This window comes from Macaca thibetana, chromosome X (assembly GCF_024542745.1).
Source record: "Macaca thibetana thibetana isolate TM-01 chromosome X, ASM2454274v1, whole genome shotgun sequence".
Taxonomy (NCBI): Eukaryota; Metazoa; Chordata; class Mammalia; order Primates; family Cercopithecidae; genus Macaca; species Macaca thibetana.
Window position 1 is genome coordinate 12,362,999 of NC_065598.1, and position 19,614 is coordinate 12,382,612.

The window sequence follows — 19,614 nt, forward strand, 5'->3', positions numbered from 1 at the left end:
CCAAGAAAGGGAAATATCTGAGACCAAGAAATAAAGCAGAGGCTGAAAGCCATGGCCAGGTGGCTTGGGGGATGGGCATCAGATCCAGGAAGAGTCTGGTGGCTTGGGTTTTAATGCTCACGTGGAAACCCCCATAAAGAAGGGAGCTAAAGCCAGGCACGGTGATGTATGCCTGTAATCCTAGCACCTTGGAAGGCCGAGGCGGGAGAATCACTCGAGCCCAGGTGCTCCAGGCTGCAGTGAGCTATGATCACACCACTGCACTCCAGCCTGGGTAACAGAGTGAGACCCTGACTCTGAAAAAAAAAAAAAAAAAAAAAAGAAGAAGAAGAAGAGAAGAGGGCTGAAAGCCAGATTTCTAGCCAAAAGCCAGGGGAAAGCCCGTCTTTACCTCGGCCTTTGGATTAGGGAAGGAAATAGTCACCTATGAGAAGTCAAACCACGAGCCTGTGAGCCTGTGCCACATTCAGATGTGGAGTGGAATACACACGGAAATGTGCTCCAGGCTGCAGAGCCCCTGCAGAGGGAGAATTTCACAATCCTAGCTGCTCGGTGAGTGCTCCCTGCTCAACCTGACCCGATGCTTGATCCAAAGTTAGAAAACCAAGAGAACACAGTCCACGCACACCCAGCACGTGCAGACAACAGGGCAGCAGGCAGCCAATACTTGGGGATAAGAGAACAATTACTGGACTATCAAATAAGTAAGTTTAAAAGGAAACTGAGGTGAAGGAGAGTTAACAACCTGGTAGTAAGAGTATGGCAGTGATGACGCACCTAGTGGTGTGAGAACGTGGTACTGAGTAGCACATCTCAAGGGCTTGGCAGAGATACTCCAGGTGTTAACAAGCAATCAGGGTACAGGGTGTTCACAATCAAGGATGAGCACAATAAGAGAATGCTGCAAACTGAGGCTTGGTGACCCAATGACCTTATAGAGCTTTGCAGATGCTGTCTGGGAAGAAAAAAGGCTGGGAGGGGAGTTTTATTGTGTAGGTAGAGACCTCTATAAGGGAGAGGTAGGAGAGACTTCTACCCACCCCCCAGTCCAGTGAGGAAGCAAGGAAGCTCTAAATGTGCACTAATAGAGGTGTGATGAAAGTGACAAGTGATCAGCCTTCGGCATGTCTGACATCAAAAGCCTGTCCCTCATTCGGCACCCTCATCTGCCTGCAACCCAGCTGAGGACCTAGGATCAAACGCAAAAGCTTAGAAGTAGCCCAGAAAGTTGTCTTAACACTCTTGCAGGGAAACACAGGCCCTGATTCTTAGAAGAGCCTTGTTCATTCTGCTCAAAGCTGCCTTCCAACGGCTGCTTGGGTTCCCAGCACAGAAGAGAAGGAACAGACCATACAGCTGGAGATCAGCCTCTGTCAGCAGCAGGAAGTGGCTGTGGCCAGGGAGGAGACACAAATATATAAGAAACGGGAGCAGAAAGTTAACTTGCAAAGACCCTAGATGGGCAGTCATGGGGTGGAGAGCAGCGCTGTGTCACTTAGCCTATTACTGTACGGTGTGTAATGTTCACAAAATTGCCCTTGGCCAAGAATCAAGGTTGAATTACGCTGAGTGTCCTCTGCAAAAGATTGTGAGCAACATTTTGGAGTCGTATCTACTTGCAGTTGACTTGGAAAGTTCTGCAAGTCACATGGAATCTGCGTTCAATGAGGCAAATGCACTGGCCTGATGGAAGGTTAGAGGCAAAGAAGCCAGCCAAAGGGGTACAGGAGCTAGCCTCAGATGTAACTGGGTTATAATAACAGCTTTGTTACAGTGTAATTCAAATACGTACAATTGGCCGGACGTGGTGACTCACACCTGTAACCCCAGCACTTTGGGAGGCCAAGGCAGGTGGATCACTTGAGGTCAGGAGTTCAAGACCATCCTGGCCAACAGGGTGAAACCCCGTCTCTGCTGAAAATGCAAAAATTAGCTGGGCTTGGTGGTGCACGCCTGTAATTCCAGCTATTCAGGAGGCTGAGGCAGGAGAATCACTTGAACCTGGGAGGTGGAGGTTGCAGTGAGCTGAGATCATGCCACTGCACTCCAGCCTGGGTGACAGGGCGAGAGTTCATTTCAAAAAAGAAAAAGAAAAAAACAAAAAACTCCAAATATGTACAATTTACCCATTTAAAGTGTCCAGTTCAGCAGTGTTTTGCATATTCAAAGATCTGTGCAACAGTCACTGTCTAATTCCAGAACATTTTTATCACCCCAAAAAGAAACCCTATACCCATTAGCAGTCACTCTTCATTTACTTCCCCCAACCTTATTCCTGGCAGCCAGGAATCTACTTTCTATCTTTCTGGGGTTATCTTTTGGAGGCTTTGTATATCAATTGGTAGTATAGGACATGGCCTTTCTGTCTGGCAGATATCTTTGTAAACCAGAAAATATTATTTTGGCAGCTACTCAGCCCAAAGAATAGTAGATTCCACAAATTTGTTTGACCATCTTTCTTTCCTCCCCCAACCTTGTTTTTATATACATAGTGTAAGAATATAATACATGCTCTTAGCAGAAATTCAGACAGTACAGTCCCATCCCCGTTCTTTAAATGCCACTGTTATTTCCAGTGTCAGAATTGTGTTATTTAAGCATATATCTGCCTATTTATTTCACACAAATGGCAATGTGATGTACACAGTTCTTCATTGTGCTTTTCTAAAAAACTCACTTGCTGTATCTTAACAATGATTCCATAGCTGTGTTGTACAGCTGTGCAATATTCCCTTCTGTGCTTGTACCACAGCTCCTATGAGTCAGGCCCCCTCTTACCCATTTGTAGGTGCCGTTGTTTGTACTCTTAAATGCAGTTCTGAAGCAATATCGTTGCTTTGACATGTTGTACACATGTGCAAGTAGGATACATTCCTAGAAGTGGAATTGCCGAGTCAAAAGGCATGAGCCATTTTAGGTTTGATGGGCAGTGCCAAAATATGGTCTTTTCCAAGAGATATACCAGTCGATGTTCCATCAGGAATGGATGCCGGTGACTTTCTACACAACCTTGCTCACACAGTGGGTTATCAGGCAGTTTACTTCCAGATCAGGTAGGTGATCTATGGCCTCCTCTTCCTGTGAGCTCAGGTTGCTGTGGGTGAGGGTAGTGCCTTTACCAGGGCATGTTGATTTGCCATGAAAGGGGTCTCTATTCAGATCTTTTGCCTATTGTTCTCTTGGCTGGGACCTTTCTTGTGGATTGTCTATAGTTCTGCATAGACAAGAGATCACAGCTGTTTCTCATGTGTGTTGCAAATATTTCTCCAAGTTTTTTCATTTCTTCTCCTTTTTTGTACTTTTATTCTCTGCAGGACTTTAAAAACCTTCTTATGTAGTCATGTTTATTTTTTCTTCGCATTATGGCTTCTGAGTTTATGTAGGAGTCATCCTTCTCTTAAAATTTGTCTTCTCCCATGATTTTGTATATTTTTTTCTTTTTTAATGTCCCAAGTTTACTTCCATCTGAAATTTATTTTGGAATAAAGAATGAAATAAGAATCCAGCCCCCCCCACCCTACTGTCTAGTTTTTCCAAAACTATTTATTAAATAATCCACCTCTGTTGATTTGAAATGGCATCTTTCATCATATACAGACTTCCCCATTTCAAATAGATAGCTATTTGCCAACTCCTACTTTTAAAAAATGCAGAATAAAGTAAACAGAGTAAATGGCTGGGGTTCAGATGCTGTTTTGTTTTGTTCAGACCTCCTTTCAAGCAATCTGCACTCAACCACCCCTGCTCCCTCTGTCAGGAAAATCAAGCTTTTTAGGGACATACGTTTCAGATTTTTTGTCACCTCCTTTCTCTTTTCCAAGTGTTTCCACAACACATCATTGTCATCCTCATGTTCTAGCCCCCAACTGACAGTCCCCTCAGAACAGCCTTGCAGGTAATACATGACACATGCGGTTGACATTATCTGTGGCTTCTTTTCTTGTTGCAAAAAGTCACATTTAGCAAAGGAAAATACTGTACATTTCTGTCTGACCAATTGGAGTTTGTTGCTTTAGAAAAAGCTTTGAAGGTTGACTCGTTACAGATAAAACTGAATGTTGCCACAGGAGGTCACTCTTGGGTAGGCTTTGTAGCTTGGTTGGGTTACCCATGGAAAACAAATTAAACCTAAGAAACCTACCTACCACTGCTGAGATAGCAAGTGTCAACCTAAAAGTGGTATGGGAAGAGGGTAAAACTGGATAACTCAGGTTTAACTTTTTTTTCTGATTATATAATTTTTGGAGATGCTCTATAGGAAATTTGGAAAGTAGAAAGAAGAAAATCTTAACGACTTTATATCTCGACCAGTAGTACCACTATGAATAATTTGGTGTACTATGTATCTGTCTCTCCTGGGGGAGCTGATATGACCCACGCACCCACAGAGAAAAGATTGTAAATATGTGCCCAGAAGAAATCCAAAACTGTATGAATATAATTTTCATTCTGCCTTTTTCTGCCTAAGATTTCAGTGTGGTACGTTGTGTCAACATCATTTGTTAGGAGTATGTATTAGGTCTCCAAGATATACAAGGAAAAGAAGAGTTATCTATAGCTTTTTCAGGAAATCATAGTGTTCTAACAACCCAGGAAGCTATTTGCAGGGGTATGTATTTTCCCTTATCTTCTTCTTCTGACATTACCATTGGATACCTTTAAGTGGCTAGGCCTCCCCACTCAAGTAAGATGTCTGTGTCCCCCACTGCCAAGAACCACAGAGCTCACCTTCCTTCCCAGTCCGACTTCCATGCCTACCCTGCTGTTTGCTTCTAAGCAGGCTCATGAGAACAGGCATCACCTGGCAGAGGGATGAAAACAGGTTCTGCTTCAACTTCTCCGGTATAGAACTTCTGCCACAAAGGGCAGTGCTTCCCAGTGCTGGGCTGTGGATTGGTGTCCTGTCATGCCCAAATCTGCCTAGTCTTTACCAAATAAGCAGGCGGTAATATATGTGGACATTTTGTGCAAGGTGTTCATGTGTCTTGGGAAAACCTGTCTCATGTTCCCAGAAAGTAGCTTTCCTTACCTGAAGTTTAAGTGACTTTTATGACATTGGCATGTAGATAGTAGAACTGTGCGTGCTTTTTTGTTTGTTTTTTGAGATGGAGTCTCGCTCAGTCGCCCAAGCTGGAGTGCAGTGGCGCGATCTTGGCTCACTGCATCCTCCACCTCCGGGGATCAAGCGATTCTCCCGCCTCAGCCTCCCGAGTAGCTGGGGTTACAGGCACCCACCATCATGCCTGGCTACTTTTTGTATTTTTGTAGAGATGAAGTTTCACCATGTTGGCCAGGCTCATCTTAAACTCCTAACCTCAGATGATCTGCCCACCTCGGCCTCCCAAAGTGCTGGGATTACAGCCGTGAGCAACCGTGCCCGGCTGAACTGTATGTGTTTTAAGGTGATTATGGAGCAAAATTTTTGTTAGCCTTTAAATGAATTTTTTAAAATTAAATATTTAAGTAAGGAAACTGTTGACAGCTAGACAAGTTTACAAACAAAGGGTATCTGCTAGGGCTACTATGGTTTGGGTTGCATCCTGAAGGATGAGTGTTTTAAGGGTAGGATGAGTGTTTTAAGGATAGGAGAAGCATGGACCTCAACATAGTAATGCTTCCCTTTGCTTCAAGGACGTTGATGTCTTATTCTCTTATCTCACAGTCTCTGTGTTTAACTGGAAAGTTTGGTCCCTTTTCTTTTATGATAATTGACATATTTGGATTTATGACCACCACCTTACTATGTGCTTTTTTTGTTTTGGAGACAGAGTCTTGCTCTGTCACCCAGGCTGGAGTGCAGTGGCGCCATCACAGCTCGCTGCAGCCCCAATCTCCCAGGCTCAAGTAATCCTCCCACCTTAGCCTCCCAAACAACTGGAACTAAAGGCACATGCCACCATGCCTGGCTAATTTTTGTATTTTTTGTAGAGGCGGGGTTTTACTATGTTGCCCAGACTGGTCTCCAACTCCTGGGCTCAAGCGATCTGCCTGCCTCAGCCTCCCAAAGTGCTGGGATTATAGGTGTGAGCCACCATGCTTAGCTATTATATGCTTTAGTTTTTCCTTCTTCACAAAGTAGACATTATTATTATTTTGGTTTTGTACAATCAACGTTTGTTTAGATTTGTCCACAGATTGATCAATATCTTTGCTCACCTTTCTCCGCCCCTGCCCCCCACCACATCTCAATGTATCTGTGGTCATTTTCCTTTTGCTTAAGTTGCATTCTTTAGGTGGTTATATGTTAGAAATAAATTCTCAGGTTGTATAGTTTGGCTGGAACTATCTTTATTTTGCCCTCCTTCTGGAAAGGCAGTTTTGCTGAGTGTAGAGTCCTAGCCTGACAGCTATTTTCTCATATCACATTGAAGATATGACTCCATGACTTCTGGCTTCCACTGGGGAAGTTGAGGACTTGGCCATCCTTTCTAGGTGACTCGTCTTTATTCTTTGTCTCTTTTAAGCTTTCTTGGTCTTCTATAGTTTTGTTAAGATTGTTTGGGAATTTATTTGTTGGGTTTATAGGATCTGAGGATCCTCAGATCCTATAAACCCAACAAATCATCAGGAAACAGTTGTCAGAAGACATCATTGGTCCTGTGTTTCCTACAGAAATAAGAAACAATAAATATTGCACTGAATATTTGTGGTTTGAAGTCCCTGAATGATAAAGAAGGAACATATTTGCAAAAAGTTGCATAGGGTTTTTTTATGCAGAATTTTGTCAGAAGACAGTGGTGCTGCATGTTTTTCTTTGAGTGCAAATGTACATTGCTAAGATTTTTTTTAAGATGGCATGTGCTTTGAAAAGAGGATATTGCATTTTTAAGAGTTTAAAAATCTTTTGAGTGAGAAATATAAAAACATCTTATTTTCACCTCTTTAGACGAAATGAAAGATATTTCTCATTAAAAAAAAAAAAGGAAGGCCAGGCGCGGTGGCTCACGCCTGTAATCCCAGCACTTTGGGAGGCCGAGATGGGCGGATCACGAGGTCAGGAGATCCAGACCATCCTGGCTAACACGGTGAAACCCCGTCTCTACTAAAAATGCAAAAAATTAGCCGGGCGTGGCAGCGGGCACCCATAGTCCCAGCTACTTGGGAGGCTGAGGCAGGAGAATGGCGTGAACCCGGAAGGCGGAACTTGCAGTGAGCCGAGATCGCGCCACTGCACTCCAGCCTGGGCGACTGAGTGAGACTCTGACTCAAAAAAAAAAAAAAAAAAAAAGAGGAAATATTAGCCGAATAAGTTATACAGAGTTACCATATGACCCAGCAATTCCACTCTGAGGTATATTCCCCAAAGACTTGAAGACAGGGACTCAAACAGATATTTATACAGCAGTGTTCATAGCGGCAGTATTCAGTATAGCCAAAAGGTGGAACCAACCTGAGTGGCCACCAACAGATGAATGGATGAACACAATGCGCTGTATCCACCCAGTGGAATGTTATTCAGACTTAAAGAGGGATGAAGTACTGATCTATGCAGCAATGTGGGTGAACTGTGAACAGTTTATGCTAATTGAAAGAGGCCAGACACAAAAGTGCACGTATTTTATGATTCCATTTATACAAAAAGCTCAGAATAGGTAAATCCATAGAGACAAAAAATAGATTCCTGCTTGGCAGGGCCTGGGGGGAGGGGAGGATAGGGAGTGCCTGCTTAAGGGATGTGGGGTTTCCTTTTGGTGTCATGAAATGTTCTGAAACTAGATAGAGGTAATAGTTGTGCAATATTGTGAATGTGCTTGATGCCATTGAATTAATACACTTTAAAATGGTTCCAAGGATAAATTCCGTGTTATGTATATTTTACCACAGTTGAAAAGAAACACTGGCTGGGTGCAGTGGCTCACACCTGTAATCCCAGCACTTTGGGAAGCTGAGGTGGGCGGATCACCTGAGGTCGGGAGTTCAAGACCAGCCTGACCAACGTGGAGAAACCCCATCTCTACTAAAAATACAAAATTAGCCGGGTGTGGTGGTGTATGCCTGCAATCCCAGCTACTCGGGAGGCTGAGGCAGGAGAATTGCTTGAACCCAGGAGGCAGGTGACCTGAGGTTGCGGTGACCTGAGATTGTGCCATTGCACTCCAGCCTGGGCAACAAGAGTGAAACTCCATCTCAAAAAAAAAAAAAAAGAAGAAGAAGAAGAAAGAAAAGAAACACTGGTTGTGTTGCGAAAGTCCTCAGAAATGGGGAGGGGAGCCTGGAGCACCTCCCCTCCCTCCCACTGCCCTCTCAGCCCCAGAGACTGCCCCTTCTGTCCTTCATCAGAGCATGCCAGGAGCTCCATTCCTGGTCGCCATCTGAGGATGACACAATGAGTAGGACTAGGACTTTAAAACTAGTGTATAGAGGTTTTATCCTCCATGTACTGCGTCTTAAGTTGGGCTATGTGTGTATTGGTCCCCAGAGCATTTTTTCAGCTAAATTGCATAATGACTGTTATTTTAAAAACTGGAATAGGAAAAATCTTAATGTTACATTATGCCTGTGGCATTGTCTTAAAATCAGTTTTACCATTTAAGTCCACTCTTCACAGGAAAATCTGAAATGCCTCAGGCTCACCAACAAGCGAGGCCTGCCCACTTTCTCTTCCTGTTGGCAGCTCAACTCCTCCTGAGCCAGTGATTTTTTTTTTAAAGAGATGGGATCTTGCTATGTTGTCCAGGCTGGATTTGAACTCAGGCTCAAGCCATCCTTCCACCTGAGATTCCTGAGTAGCTGGGCCTACAGGCACAATGCCATGCCTGGCACCACTGATGTCTGAGCATTTGCCTTAGATGAGCAGAGGAGCTGGACTCACAGTTTAGAGTCTCCTTAAACCTTGAATGCAATGAAGCCCATCCTGACTAGCTTACATATTAGATGGCTGCATTAACCAGGACTTTTGTCCCCACTATCTGTGCCACAAACTGGGCAAATAGTTCCTAAATAACTTGCTTTAAGTTGTGCCTGTCATGGTTAAAATGCTACCCACAAATACTAACAAATTGAATATCAAATTCTTATCCAGTAGTTTGATCCAGTGGCCAGGGTGCCCGGACAGTCATTCCCAGCCACCCCAATTGCAAGGTCTGCCGTTAGCACATTTCTCCCTGTGGATTGGTAAGTGCCTGCCCCAGACCATGCCTGGGCTGATCAAGAGAGGCCTGATTCTTGCATCGTCTCGAGTGTAGTTGCCTGCTACGTTCCTAAAATACTACTTTAAAGAAGAGAGCTCTAGTTGACTCTGTATGAACATGTTCATTTGTGCCTTTGCCAGGGTCACGTCAATTGCAGACAGGTTGAATGTGGAATTTGCTTTGATCCACAAAGAGAGGAAGAAGGCGAATGAAGTGGACCGGATGGTCCTGGTGGGTGACGTGAAGGACCGCGTGGCCATCCTCGTGGATGACATGGCTGACACATGCGGCACCATCTGCCATGCTGCGGACAAGTACGCAGGGCGGTGGGGAAAGCGTTAGGACTTCTCACTAGGAAAGGGAAGCACATCAGCTTTTAGAAACTGGGCTCTATTCTCCTGATTATTGCTGGTCTTGGCAGTGGAGTTTTAGACCAAAGGAGATTCTAGGCCCTTTCATCTTTATACCTCTTTCTCGGGTAGAAAAGAAAGCATGGGCCTTTTCGTTTTCCAGGGTGACCTTGTAGTGTACTTGAAAAAGGGTCAAAGAAGGTGCTTCCCTTTGCCCTGAGCACAAAAAGAAAGATGGTTTTTCGGGCTTCTTCAGTCCCTTGCTTCCTTCCATTTGGCTTTCGTGCCAGCCTTCTCGGCCACATGGGTGTCTGAAGGATTTGTAGACCTGCTGTCCACTATGGAAACCCCCAGCCACACATGGCTGTGGAGCTCTTGGAATATGGCCAGTCTGATGAGATGTGCTGAGAGTGTAAAAAGGCCACTAGCTTTGGAGACTTAATATGAATCAATGAATATAAATATCTCATTTACATATATGTTTTTATATTGATTACACATCAAAACAATGACGTTTTGGCTATATTGGTTTAAACGGGTGGCTCTCAAGCAGGAGTGATTTTGCCCCCTCGGAGACATATGGCAATGTCTAGAGACACTTTTTGTTGTCATGGCTGAGGGGTAGGGTGTTGTTAGTGGGTAGAGGCCAGGGGTGCTGTTGAATTTTCCCATAATGCATAGGACAGCCCCCATGACAAAGAATTATCCTGGCTCAAGTGCCAAGGTTGATAGTCCCCGATTTAATGGAATACAAAGTGTTTTGCTCATGCTTGAATGATCCTATCTTAGGTTAATAAATGTGAGTAAAATGTGTTGCATTTTTCTTTTACGGAGCACACTCTTTGCTTTTACCATTCATACTAGGGGAGAGTATGCCAAGAATATTTGCATACCCTTAATTTTTATCTTCTGCTGTTCTACAGGCTGCTGTCAGCTGGAGCCACCAAAGTGTATGCTATCCTTACCCATGGGATCTTCTCTGGACCAGCTATTTCCAGAATAAATAATGCCGCCTTTGAGGCTGTTGTCGTCACAAACACAATTCCGCAAGAGGACAAAATGAAACACTGCACCAAGATTCAGGTAGTGTCTACGCCGCAGGCAGCCAAGCAGCCAGGCACCTACTTTAGATCCCTAAAAATAGCATCATGTCTTCTGTGTGTGTGGCTCCTTGCTAAGGCACATGCTTGGCAGAGGCAGCAGCTTCTCATGATGGCAGGATATAAATCATATTAGATCCCTGAAAAAGGCCGGGACCAACAGAGGTCAACGTTCGCTATTTAGAAATAGAGAGTGAATAAAATCACAATAGAAAAATGGTCAGAAACGGGCTGTGCTAAAGCTAAACTTAGAATTATCATATGACCCAATAATTCCACCCCTAGATATATGCCCCCCAAATTTGGAAACATATTCAAACAGAAACTTGTACAGACATGTTCATAGCAGCACTATTCACAATAACCAAAAGGTAGAACCACCCAATGGCCATCAACAGACAAACAGACGGCCAAAGTGTGGTCTATCGCTACGATGGAATATTATTCAGCCTTTAAAGGGAAAGAAATCCTGACGCATGCTACAGCATGGATGAACCTTGAAAACATCATGCTAAGTGAAAAAAGCCGGATGCAAAAGGAGGAATATTGTGTTTCTGCTTCTAGGAGGTACCTGAGATTGGAAAATACATAGAGACAAAGTAGAATGGTGGCTACCAGGGTCTGGGGATAAGGGGGGCGGTGGGGAGTTATCTATTGTTTAATGACTATATAGTTTTTGTTTGGGACGATAAAAACAGTTTGGAAATAAATAATGGTGATAGTTACACACATTAGGAATGTAATTAATGCCAATAAATTATATACTTAAATGGCAAATTTGACGTTATATATGTAAATTTTAAACTGATAAGAACAGACACTATACTTGATCTTAGTGAGATAGATAGATAGATAGATAGATAGATAGATAGATAGATAGATAGACATTCACACAATAAAAAAAATGGGGGTGGGAGCAGCAGGCTGAGCGGAGGATCTTCAGAGCTTTGCTCCTTCCTTTCCCTGCTGATTGGATGCCCATGGGCCAACAGAGAGCTGATAATCATATAGATAGCAATTGGCCTGAAATAAGTCAAAGGGTTTGAGCTCCATTTTGCCTCTATGTCTCTGTGAACCTTGGCAAGTCATTTTTTTTTTTTTTTTTTGAGACGGAGTCTCACTCTGTCGCCCAGGCTGGAGTGCAGTGGCTGAATCTCAGCTCACTGCAAGCTCCGCCTCCAGGGTTTACGCCATTCTCCTGCCTCAGCCTCCCGAGTAGCTGGGACTACAGGCTCCCACCACCTCGCCCGGCTAGTTTTTTGTATTTTTTAGTAGAGATGGGGTTTCACCGTGTTAGCCAGGATGGTCTCGATCTCCTGACCTCGTGATCCGCCCATCTCGGCCTCCCAAAGTGCTGGGATTACAGGCTTGAGCCACCGAGCCCGGCCATGGCAAGTCATTTCATTGCTCCAAAGCCTCATCTCCCATCAGCAGAGCGTGAAAGTGCATCACAGTGATCTGCTTCATGATTTCTGATTCCTCAGAGAGAAAAGCAGTTTGCTTGACACAAAGCAGTAAGTCTGAAAATGGTCAGAATAGCGATGTCATATATTTTCATGCCTGATTAGTAGTAGTTTAGGATGGGAGTTGGCACACTATGGCTCACAAGTGAAATCCAGCCTGTCATCTGTTTCTGCAAATTTTTATCAGAGCACAACCATGCCCATTCATATATGTATTGCCCGTGGCTGCTTTCACGCTACAATGGGGAAGTTGAATATTTGTGACAGAGACCCTCTGGCTTCCAAAGCCAAAAATGTTAACTATTTGGTCCTCTATAGTTTGCTAATCCCTGAGTTAGAAGATCACAGTTGTGCTTTTAAATGACGCAGTCAGCGCCTTTTCAGAAACAGAAAGAAAAACCTTCCAGATGACGATTTAAGTTAATTTAAAATAACAAATGCCCCTGGAAAAGGGTGTCTCTGGTTAACAGTATCCCTGAAAAGCCTTCTGTCTCTGCACTGAAAATCTCCCTTCCAGGATCCCATACGGGTCTGGTTCAATGGGTTGTAATTTGAAGACATACCCCAAAGCTGTCTGTCCTCTCAAAAGTGTGGGAGGTTTTGATAGCAACACATCACGTATGCTACAGAAATTGTTTCTCAGCTTTCCAGCTGTTCAGTTTTTAAAGAACTCTAACTAAGATGTCCTGCTTCCCTTCTCCCTTTGTTTTTCTCGTTGGCATTTAGGTCATTGACATTTCCATGATCTTGGCCGAAGCAATCCGAAGGACACACAATGGGGAATCCGTGTCCTACCTGTTCAGCCATGTCCCGCTATAAATCCAGAATGGGAAGTGCCCAGCAAGCCTACTCTGACTTCTGACTTGTTTTTGTTTTCTGGATGTTTAGCTGTAGGTACTCAGCAATGATAGGTTAATCACTGGCAAAAGCATCCGATCTTTGTATATGCTAAGATTTATTGTTTCCCCTTCTAAAGCGCAAGATCATTTCTTTCCAGTTTTTGGGGAAATGGTGGTGGTTATTTGGTCTTTAAGTGAACTGTCTTAAATGAGAAACGTTTTTGTCATTTTGACTTTTAACGGGTACAGGTGATCTCTTCCTTTGTTCTTTCAATACTTTGAGGCGACAACTTTCAAGTATATAATTTCATTGTGGAAGTCATAGTTTATATATTTCGAGGTTGCCAAAGGTGACTTCAGATTAAAACCTTCTGTGTAAATATATATGATAATGCCTATGGACATTTGGGTAAAACCCTGTATAGAATTAATTAGCCTTTTACTTTGGAGTGAACCTTGGAAAATTTATAATTATCATACCATGGATTTTGAATTTTTTTTTTTGATAACTCAGTTTCATATAAACCATCTTGGTTATTGTGCTTAATTTGGACCAAATTTTATTTAGCTTAATATGGACACTGACACATTTTGGGGGGTATACATCAGACATATCAGAACAGTGTAGTTCTGGATCATTTTTTAAATTACCTCTTCTAAAACATAACTGTCACTTACCTGAAATGCTGCATCCTAAAATCCCAAAATTATATTGAGCAATCGCCAAGGCCTAAAGCCAATTGACCTTTAAAGGTAATCATTTCAGCTAACATTAAATTTAAAGCCTAAGAATGTATAGAGCTAGTTTTAAAATAATGATCTCAGATTTTTAAAAAGGATATAGGAACCTGCATTGTCATTCTCTGAATTCAGAACTGATGGTTTCTATCATTATTTAGCCCCACCTTTGTATTTTAATGTCCTTCAGAATACTTTTATGAACCAATGAGACTGGACTTAGCCACACACAATGGAAATTCAGACCTTGACTATTTGGTTTTTCCAGTTCACAAAGGTGATGAAGACTGTCTTGGGAGCAACTTAATCCCAGAAGTTGTACATTTCTTGCAGCCCCTGGCGTGGAAACTTAAGTGAGACCACCAAATACATTGGTCCTGTCCAATTCTACTGAATGGGGGTGGACTTGGCACTTACCTGGCCAAAAACAGGAGCCAGAGAAATATGAATATACCAAAGTTGTTTAGCCTCCATCTTAAATTACGTTAGTCAACTTATAGATATTCATATGATCACTTTTCTTTTTAGATACTACATCAACTAGATTCAGGAATATATCATTTGCAGTGCTTGTATTGGTTTAAAATATAAGATTTTAAGATCCTCTAACATTGTACTAAAAAACTTCAATAAAATCATTCTGACTGCTTTCATAGTTTGTATTATCATTGTGGAGTAATATTTTTTGATGGAGTGATGTGTTGCAGTACCTGAAAATGTTTGCTACTTTACGATTATAGTCCAGCATACAAAATTACAGAAGAGCCAGAAGTTAATTGATGTCAGCTGTTTTCCATTTTGAAGGTGTTTCTTCCTGAAGAACTTACTAGCAATCTCCTTTCCCCCAAAGCATAACAGCTGTGCCACATAAGGTGTCCAAGTTGTTAATTCCACATGTTTCCTATAAAATTAAAGATGGTACAGTGTGTTCACACATCAGAGTAGTGATGTTCAATATCCATCTATTGGAGCAAACCAAGCTTAAATGTAGGCTGCATAAAACTTGTTCTTATTCATTGATTTCAGAAGCACCGAGAAGGATTCCTGTCTCCATAGAACAGCCTGTTCAGTGGTACTTCAAACTACTCTCGTGAGTGCAAAGTAAAGTCATAATTACGTGCTCCTGGTGAGGCTCAGCTGTAAAGTATGTGTAACACTAAGAATGGCAACATGTTGTCTTAAAGTCACAGTGAAATATGAAGAATTACAGCTAGGTCCATCTGAGAAAAAGGGTGATCACAGTGTGTATGAGAGAACAAGATAGAATGTATTAGAAAGGAGGAAGGAAGTGAAGGAGAAGTGAAAGCCAAAGACACTTCATCAGCTTTACAATTGCACTTAATAATGATGTCACACCTCTTCAGAGATGTTTCATTTCCTATGGCAAGTCCTGTCTAATCCGCTGGCTGAACTACAGGGGACAGGGAAGTGGTAAAGGGAAAGATGGAGTACTAAGGCATGCAGAGGTTGGAATCACGCTGGGGAGACCAGGGAGGGCTCAGTGATCACCATTAGATGGTTCATGTCAGAATTTTCCAGAGCCCTATGGTGTGTTCCAATGTGGACTGACGCAGGACAGCAGAGGGTGTTTGGTACATGATGTGTTTCAGCAAGGATGTCCCAGGGAAGAAGGGAGTTAGAGGCTGAAACATACTCAGCTATCCTGTATCTAAATTGTGTGAAATCAACAAGGTTCCTCCTTCTCACTACCAATATTTATCTTCCTGATTTATCTCCCTGTGCCCCAGGAACACATCCCTCCACCTTTTTTCTGACCCTGCTTTCCAAGATCACATCCTGGGTGGTTTCCTTTATTGCAGTCTTTGAGCTCTATTTCCTATTCTGAAAGCATAATGCCCAGGAACACAGACTTCACCACTTACCAGAGTTTTAAAACCAACAGCAACAAGGACCTTGGGTTGGTTACTTAACCCCTATGCCTCAGCGTCCTTACATGTGAGATGGGGATAATAAATGAGTGTGAAGTGTTTAGAATTGCTCGGTTTGTACATTAACTTCAGTTTTTAGAGAGCGTCTCCTGAACTACCCCTAGAAAGAATGTAAGGTATGAAGAGGCAAGATTTTCATGCGTTTTCTAGGTGTTAAGCCTAGAAGGGAACAGAATGCCCTCCTGCCATTTTAGAAGGGCTACATTGTCTTGGCATGTGACTGCCTCAGTGAAGGGTAGCATTTAGGTGACAAATAGTTGCATGTTAAAAACAAAAAAACTTGATTATGCTTAAAGTAGTGGTTCTACCAGCATGTCCCGTGGCAGCGCTGGTTTTGCCCACCACATTAAAATTTTTTTTGCCCCAGGGCCAGCACTACCAAGTAGAATATGCATATGCTTTTAAAGCTGTTAACCAGGGTGGCCTTATATCAGTAACTGCCAGAGGAAAAGACTGCTGTAATTATCATACAGAAGAAATACCTGACAAATTATCGGATTCCAGCACAGTGACTCACTTACTCTAACTGAAAACACTGGCTGTCACTGTGATGACCGGAATGACAGCTAACAGCAGATCCCAGGTACAGAGGGCACGCTATGGGGCAGCTAACTGGAAATACAAGTATGGCTGAGATTCCTGTGGACATTCTGTGTAGAAGAATTGCTGATACTACTCAGAATGCTACAGTGAGGTCTCCTGGTTGTTGTATGATTTTCACTGGTATAGATGAAGAACAAGGCCCTCAGGTGTGAAAGTGTGATCCTCCAGGTTACGGCTGTGATTTAAAGCCACTGCAGCAGGAGTTAAACAAACTGAGTTAACCAGCTTCCTTGAAAAAAAAAAGTGAAAAAGAAATTTGATTGGACATTTGAACAGACAGTGGAAACTGCAATTACATGCCTGTCTACTGTTTTATCAATTGATTTCAAACCTTCAGAAATAGAAGTTGGAGTAGTGACGGTTGAAAATCCTAAATTCGGGATTCATACAGAAGCAGAGATTGATGCGCTCACATTGTTGTTAGTTTACCAAATCCATGATGCCACTTACCTGTGTGTTTGGTAACATCAAACCATTATGGACGTCCCTGGACTGAAAAAGGAACCTCTCCCACTCCTCCTACTACTGAAGTGGTTAGGACTCTATAAATAAAAACAATGCTTTTGGAATCTCAGCATTTTGGGAGGCCAAGGCAGGTGCATCACCTGAGGTCAGGAGTTTGAGACCAGCCTGGCCAACATAGTGAAACCCCAGTCTACTAAAAATCCAAAAATTAGCCAGGCATAATGGCGCATGCCTGTAATCCCAGCCACTTGGGAGGCTAAGGCACGAGAATCACTTCAACTCGGGAGGCAGAGGTTGCGGTGAGCCATGATTGTGCCACTGCACTCCAGTCTGGGCAACAGAGCGAGACTGTCTCAAACAACAACAACAACAACTTTCAGCTGGATGCTGTGGCGCATTCTTGTAATCCCAGCTACACAGAAGGCTGAGGCAGTAGAATTGCTTGAGCCCAGGAATTTGAGACTGGCCTGGGCAACATAGAGAAACCCCATCTCTTAAAAACAACAGCAATACTTCCAGTGGGCAGTAGCAACAATAGATAGGAATGAATGCCATGTGATTATAGAGATAGTAATCAATTGAGGTCATTTACAACAACCTGATTTCGTTGTAGCCCTCATTCACCATCCATCCCATCATAAATACAACCAAAAGTGGTGCCCAATATAAATGGGAAGAACAGTCTTCAGTATCCTAACAGATGAGTTCTGTGGCCAAAAGAAAAGCCGGCTAAATGAATTTTACATTTTAAGAGAGTGATAAAAAAAAGAGAATAAGAAAGTGAAAAACATAATGCAGTAGAAAATGCCCTAAATTGGGAGTGTGGCGATCTAGATTCTGGTTCCTGATATGCTGCTAGCAAGCTGGGTGACCTTGGGAAAAATGTGTACGCCACTCTGAGTATGAGTATCTTTCTGCAAAAATTAGAGGAAAGATGGTTGCAGAAGTCCCCAGCAGTTTTAATAGGCGATGCCATTTATTCTAGATGTGGTTGGAATAGTGCTAACTGAAGGCACAGATGGTTGCTCTCCATCGGGTAACCAACTTGTTTTGGTTTGCCTGGGACTTTTCTCAATTTAGCCCTGAAAGACCTATATCTTAGGAAACCCCTCAGTCCTGGGCAAACCAGGACATTTGGTCTCCTGTTCCCTCTTCTAAGGTGGATAGTTCTGCATCCCCAGCACCACCGTGGTAAGGAATCCCACGAGCATGGCTTTGATCTTGTGCTGGTTGCAAAAACAAAAAAGCAGGCTATATGATGAGCCCAACAATGTACAGGGGACCTGTGGCATTACAGGTCTTTTAAAATCTGTTCAATTAACCATAGAAGCTCAAGAGCTGTAGTCACAAAATCAGAGAGAAAAAGCAGGGGCACCTTTAGAAAATACCTTCAAGTCTGGCTTGATTACCAGTCCTTTGGCACAGCTACCTTTAACACCTTAAGTGGTCTTCAGAGACCCCAGGGAACAGTCCAGACAGAAGGCAGAGTGCTCTGAAGGGTACCTGATGTACGTTGTCCTTCCGCACATTAAGAGATTCTTAACATTTGTGAGGGCATGGCCATCTGTGTCTGAGGACCTGTGATTCTCTGATTTTCCCTATGTAAGGAGTGCTAAATCTAGTATTTTCTTGCATGGAAACTAAGACTGACCATGAATTATGGACACATTTTAAGAACTAAAACTGAACACGTCACTCTTTAAAGTCATCCTAATGATTATTTCTGGGCATATTTTAATGTACATTTACCATAGGATGAGCTCAGTATGTGCCATTGACCTTTACTCACCAAAGGAACCAAGGAGCGACCCTAAATTTCTTTTCTTTTTCTTCCTTTCTTCCCTTCTTTTCTTTCCTTCCTTCCTTCCTCTCTCTCTCTCTCTTTCTCTCTCTTTCCTTTTTTTTTTTTTTGAGACAGAGGGTCTCACTATATTGCTCAGGCTGGTTTTGAACTCATAGCATCAAGCAATCCTCCTGCCTCAGCCTCCAAATAGCTGGAACTACAGGTGTGCACCACCATGTCTGGTGCAACCCTAAATTCCTTTAAGCCTCAGAAAACTCTGTATTTAGGACCAAGGCTATGGAACAATCTTCTCAAGAATCAAAAGAAAGATAGGCAGAGATCCCTCTCCACAGCAATGGTGGTCTGACCTTGCATTAATTTCTGCACCTGAATGCATTCATAGCATTCAAAGGGCAATTCTTTCTTGAACACTGACCAAGGCTCATTCTTTGTCCTACAATAGTCAGGCTCCTCTGAATCCTCTCCTTGACCAGGCCTATCTTGGGCTTCCCTCTCTGTCATTGTGGAATTTAGTTTGAGCAAGAATCCTGTGAAGTCAGTTTATCGAACAAACTCCTGCCCTTTGTATCTGACCACCGTCAATATCTTATCACCCAGGCTTGCCTTTAGCAAGAATTCTGTTTGAGTTGATCTAGCAAGAATCCCTCCTACCCCTGATGTTTCCTTAGTGATTTTCCATCCACTGCCCCCAACCCTGTTCGTTGCTTACAAATCTCCACTTGTCCTTGTAGGAGTCAGAGCTGAGATTAATCTCTCTCCCCCACTGTAAGACCCCATTGCAGTCCGTGGTCCCTAAACCTATCACAAAGACCCCCTTGAATGAAGTCTTCCTTAGTGTCTTCAATGAATGTGATGAATAACTTTTTTTTTTAACAATACAAAATTCATAGAAAAAGTCCTTGAATTAAAAAGCACTCTGGGGAAAACCAGTTGGCACAAGAGTGATTTTGGAACAGTCAATAATCCTCCACTGATGTGCACTGGTGCAGCCATAAACACACTTTCAACCCTTGCATTTTGGAGAAGTTTCATTACATGTACATAAATTAGGAATTTTAATACATTGGAGAAATACCACTTGCTTCTCTGTATTTTGACTCATGTGAACATCTTGGCTTAGACATATGTCAAACGGAAAATTCATATTTTTAGTCCTTCCACAGACAAAATGA

The 19,614-nt window shown here is 42.8% G+C and overlaps 1 protein-coding gene and 1 pseudogene across 2 annotated transcripts in view; both read left to right on the forward strand.

The window, feature by feature from the left end:
* PRPS2 (phosphoribosyl pyrophosphate synthetase 2) overlaps positions 1-14,276 on the forward strand; it is a 33,983-nt gene extending 19,707 nt beyond the window's left edge. For both annotated transcript variants that reach the window (XM_050777279.1, XM_050777280.1), the window contains exons 5-7: positions 9,272-9,445; positions 10,405-10,564; positions 12,771-14,276. In XM_050777279.1, the coding sequence (XP_050633236.1) occupies positions 9,272-9,445; positions 10,405-10,564; positions 12,771-12,863 (427 nt within the window). In that variant the 3' untranslated portion in view covers positions 12,864-14,276. The remainder of the gene's footprint in view (positions 1-9,271; positions 9,446-10,404; positions 10,565-12,770) is intronic.
* Positions 14,277-14,355: 79 nt separating this feature from the next.
* Positions 14,356-16,713, forward strand: LOC126946668 (proteasome subunit alpha type-6-like; annotated as a pseudogene).
* Positions 16,714-19,614: the final 2,901 nt, after the last annotated feature.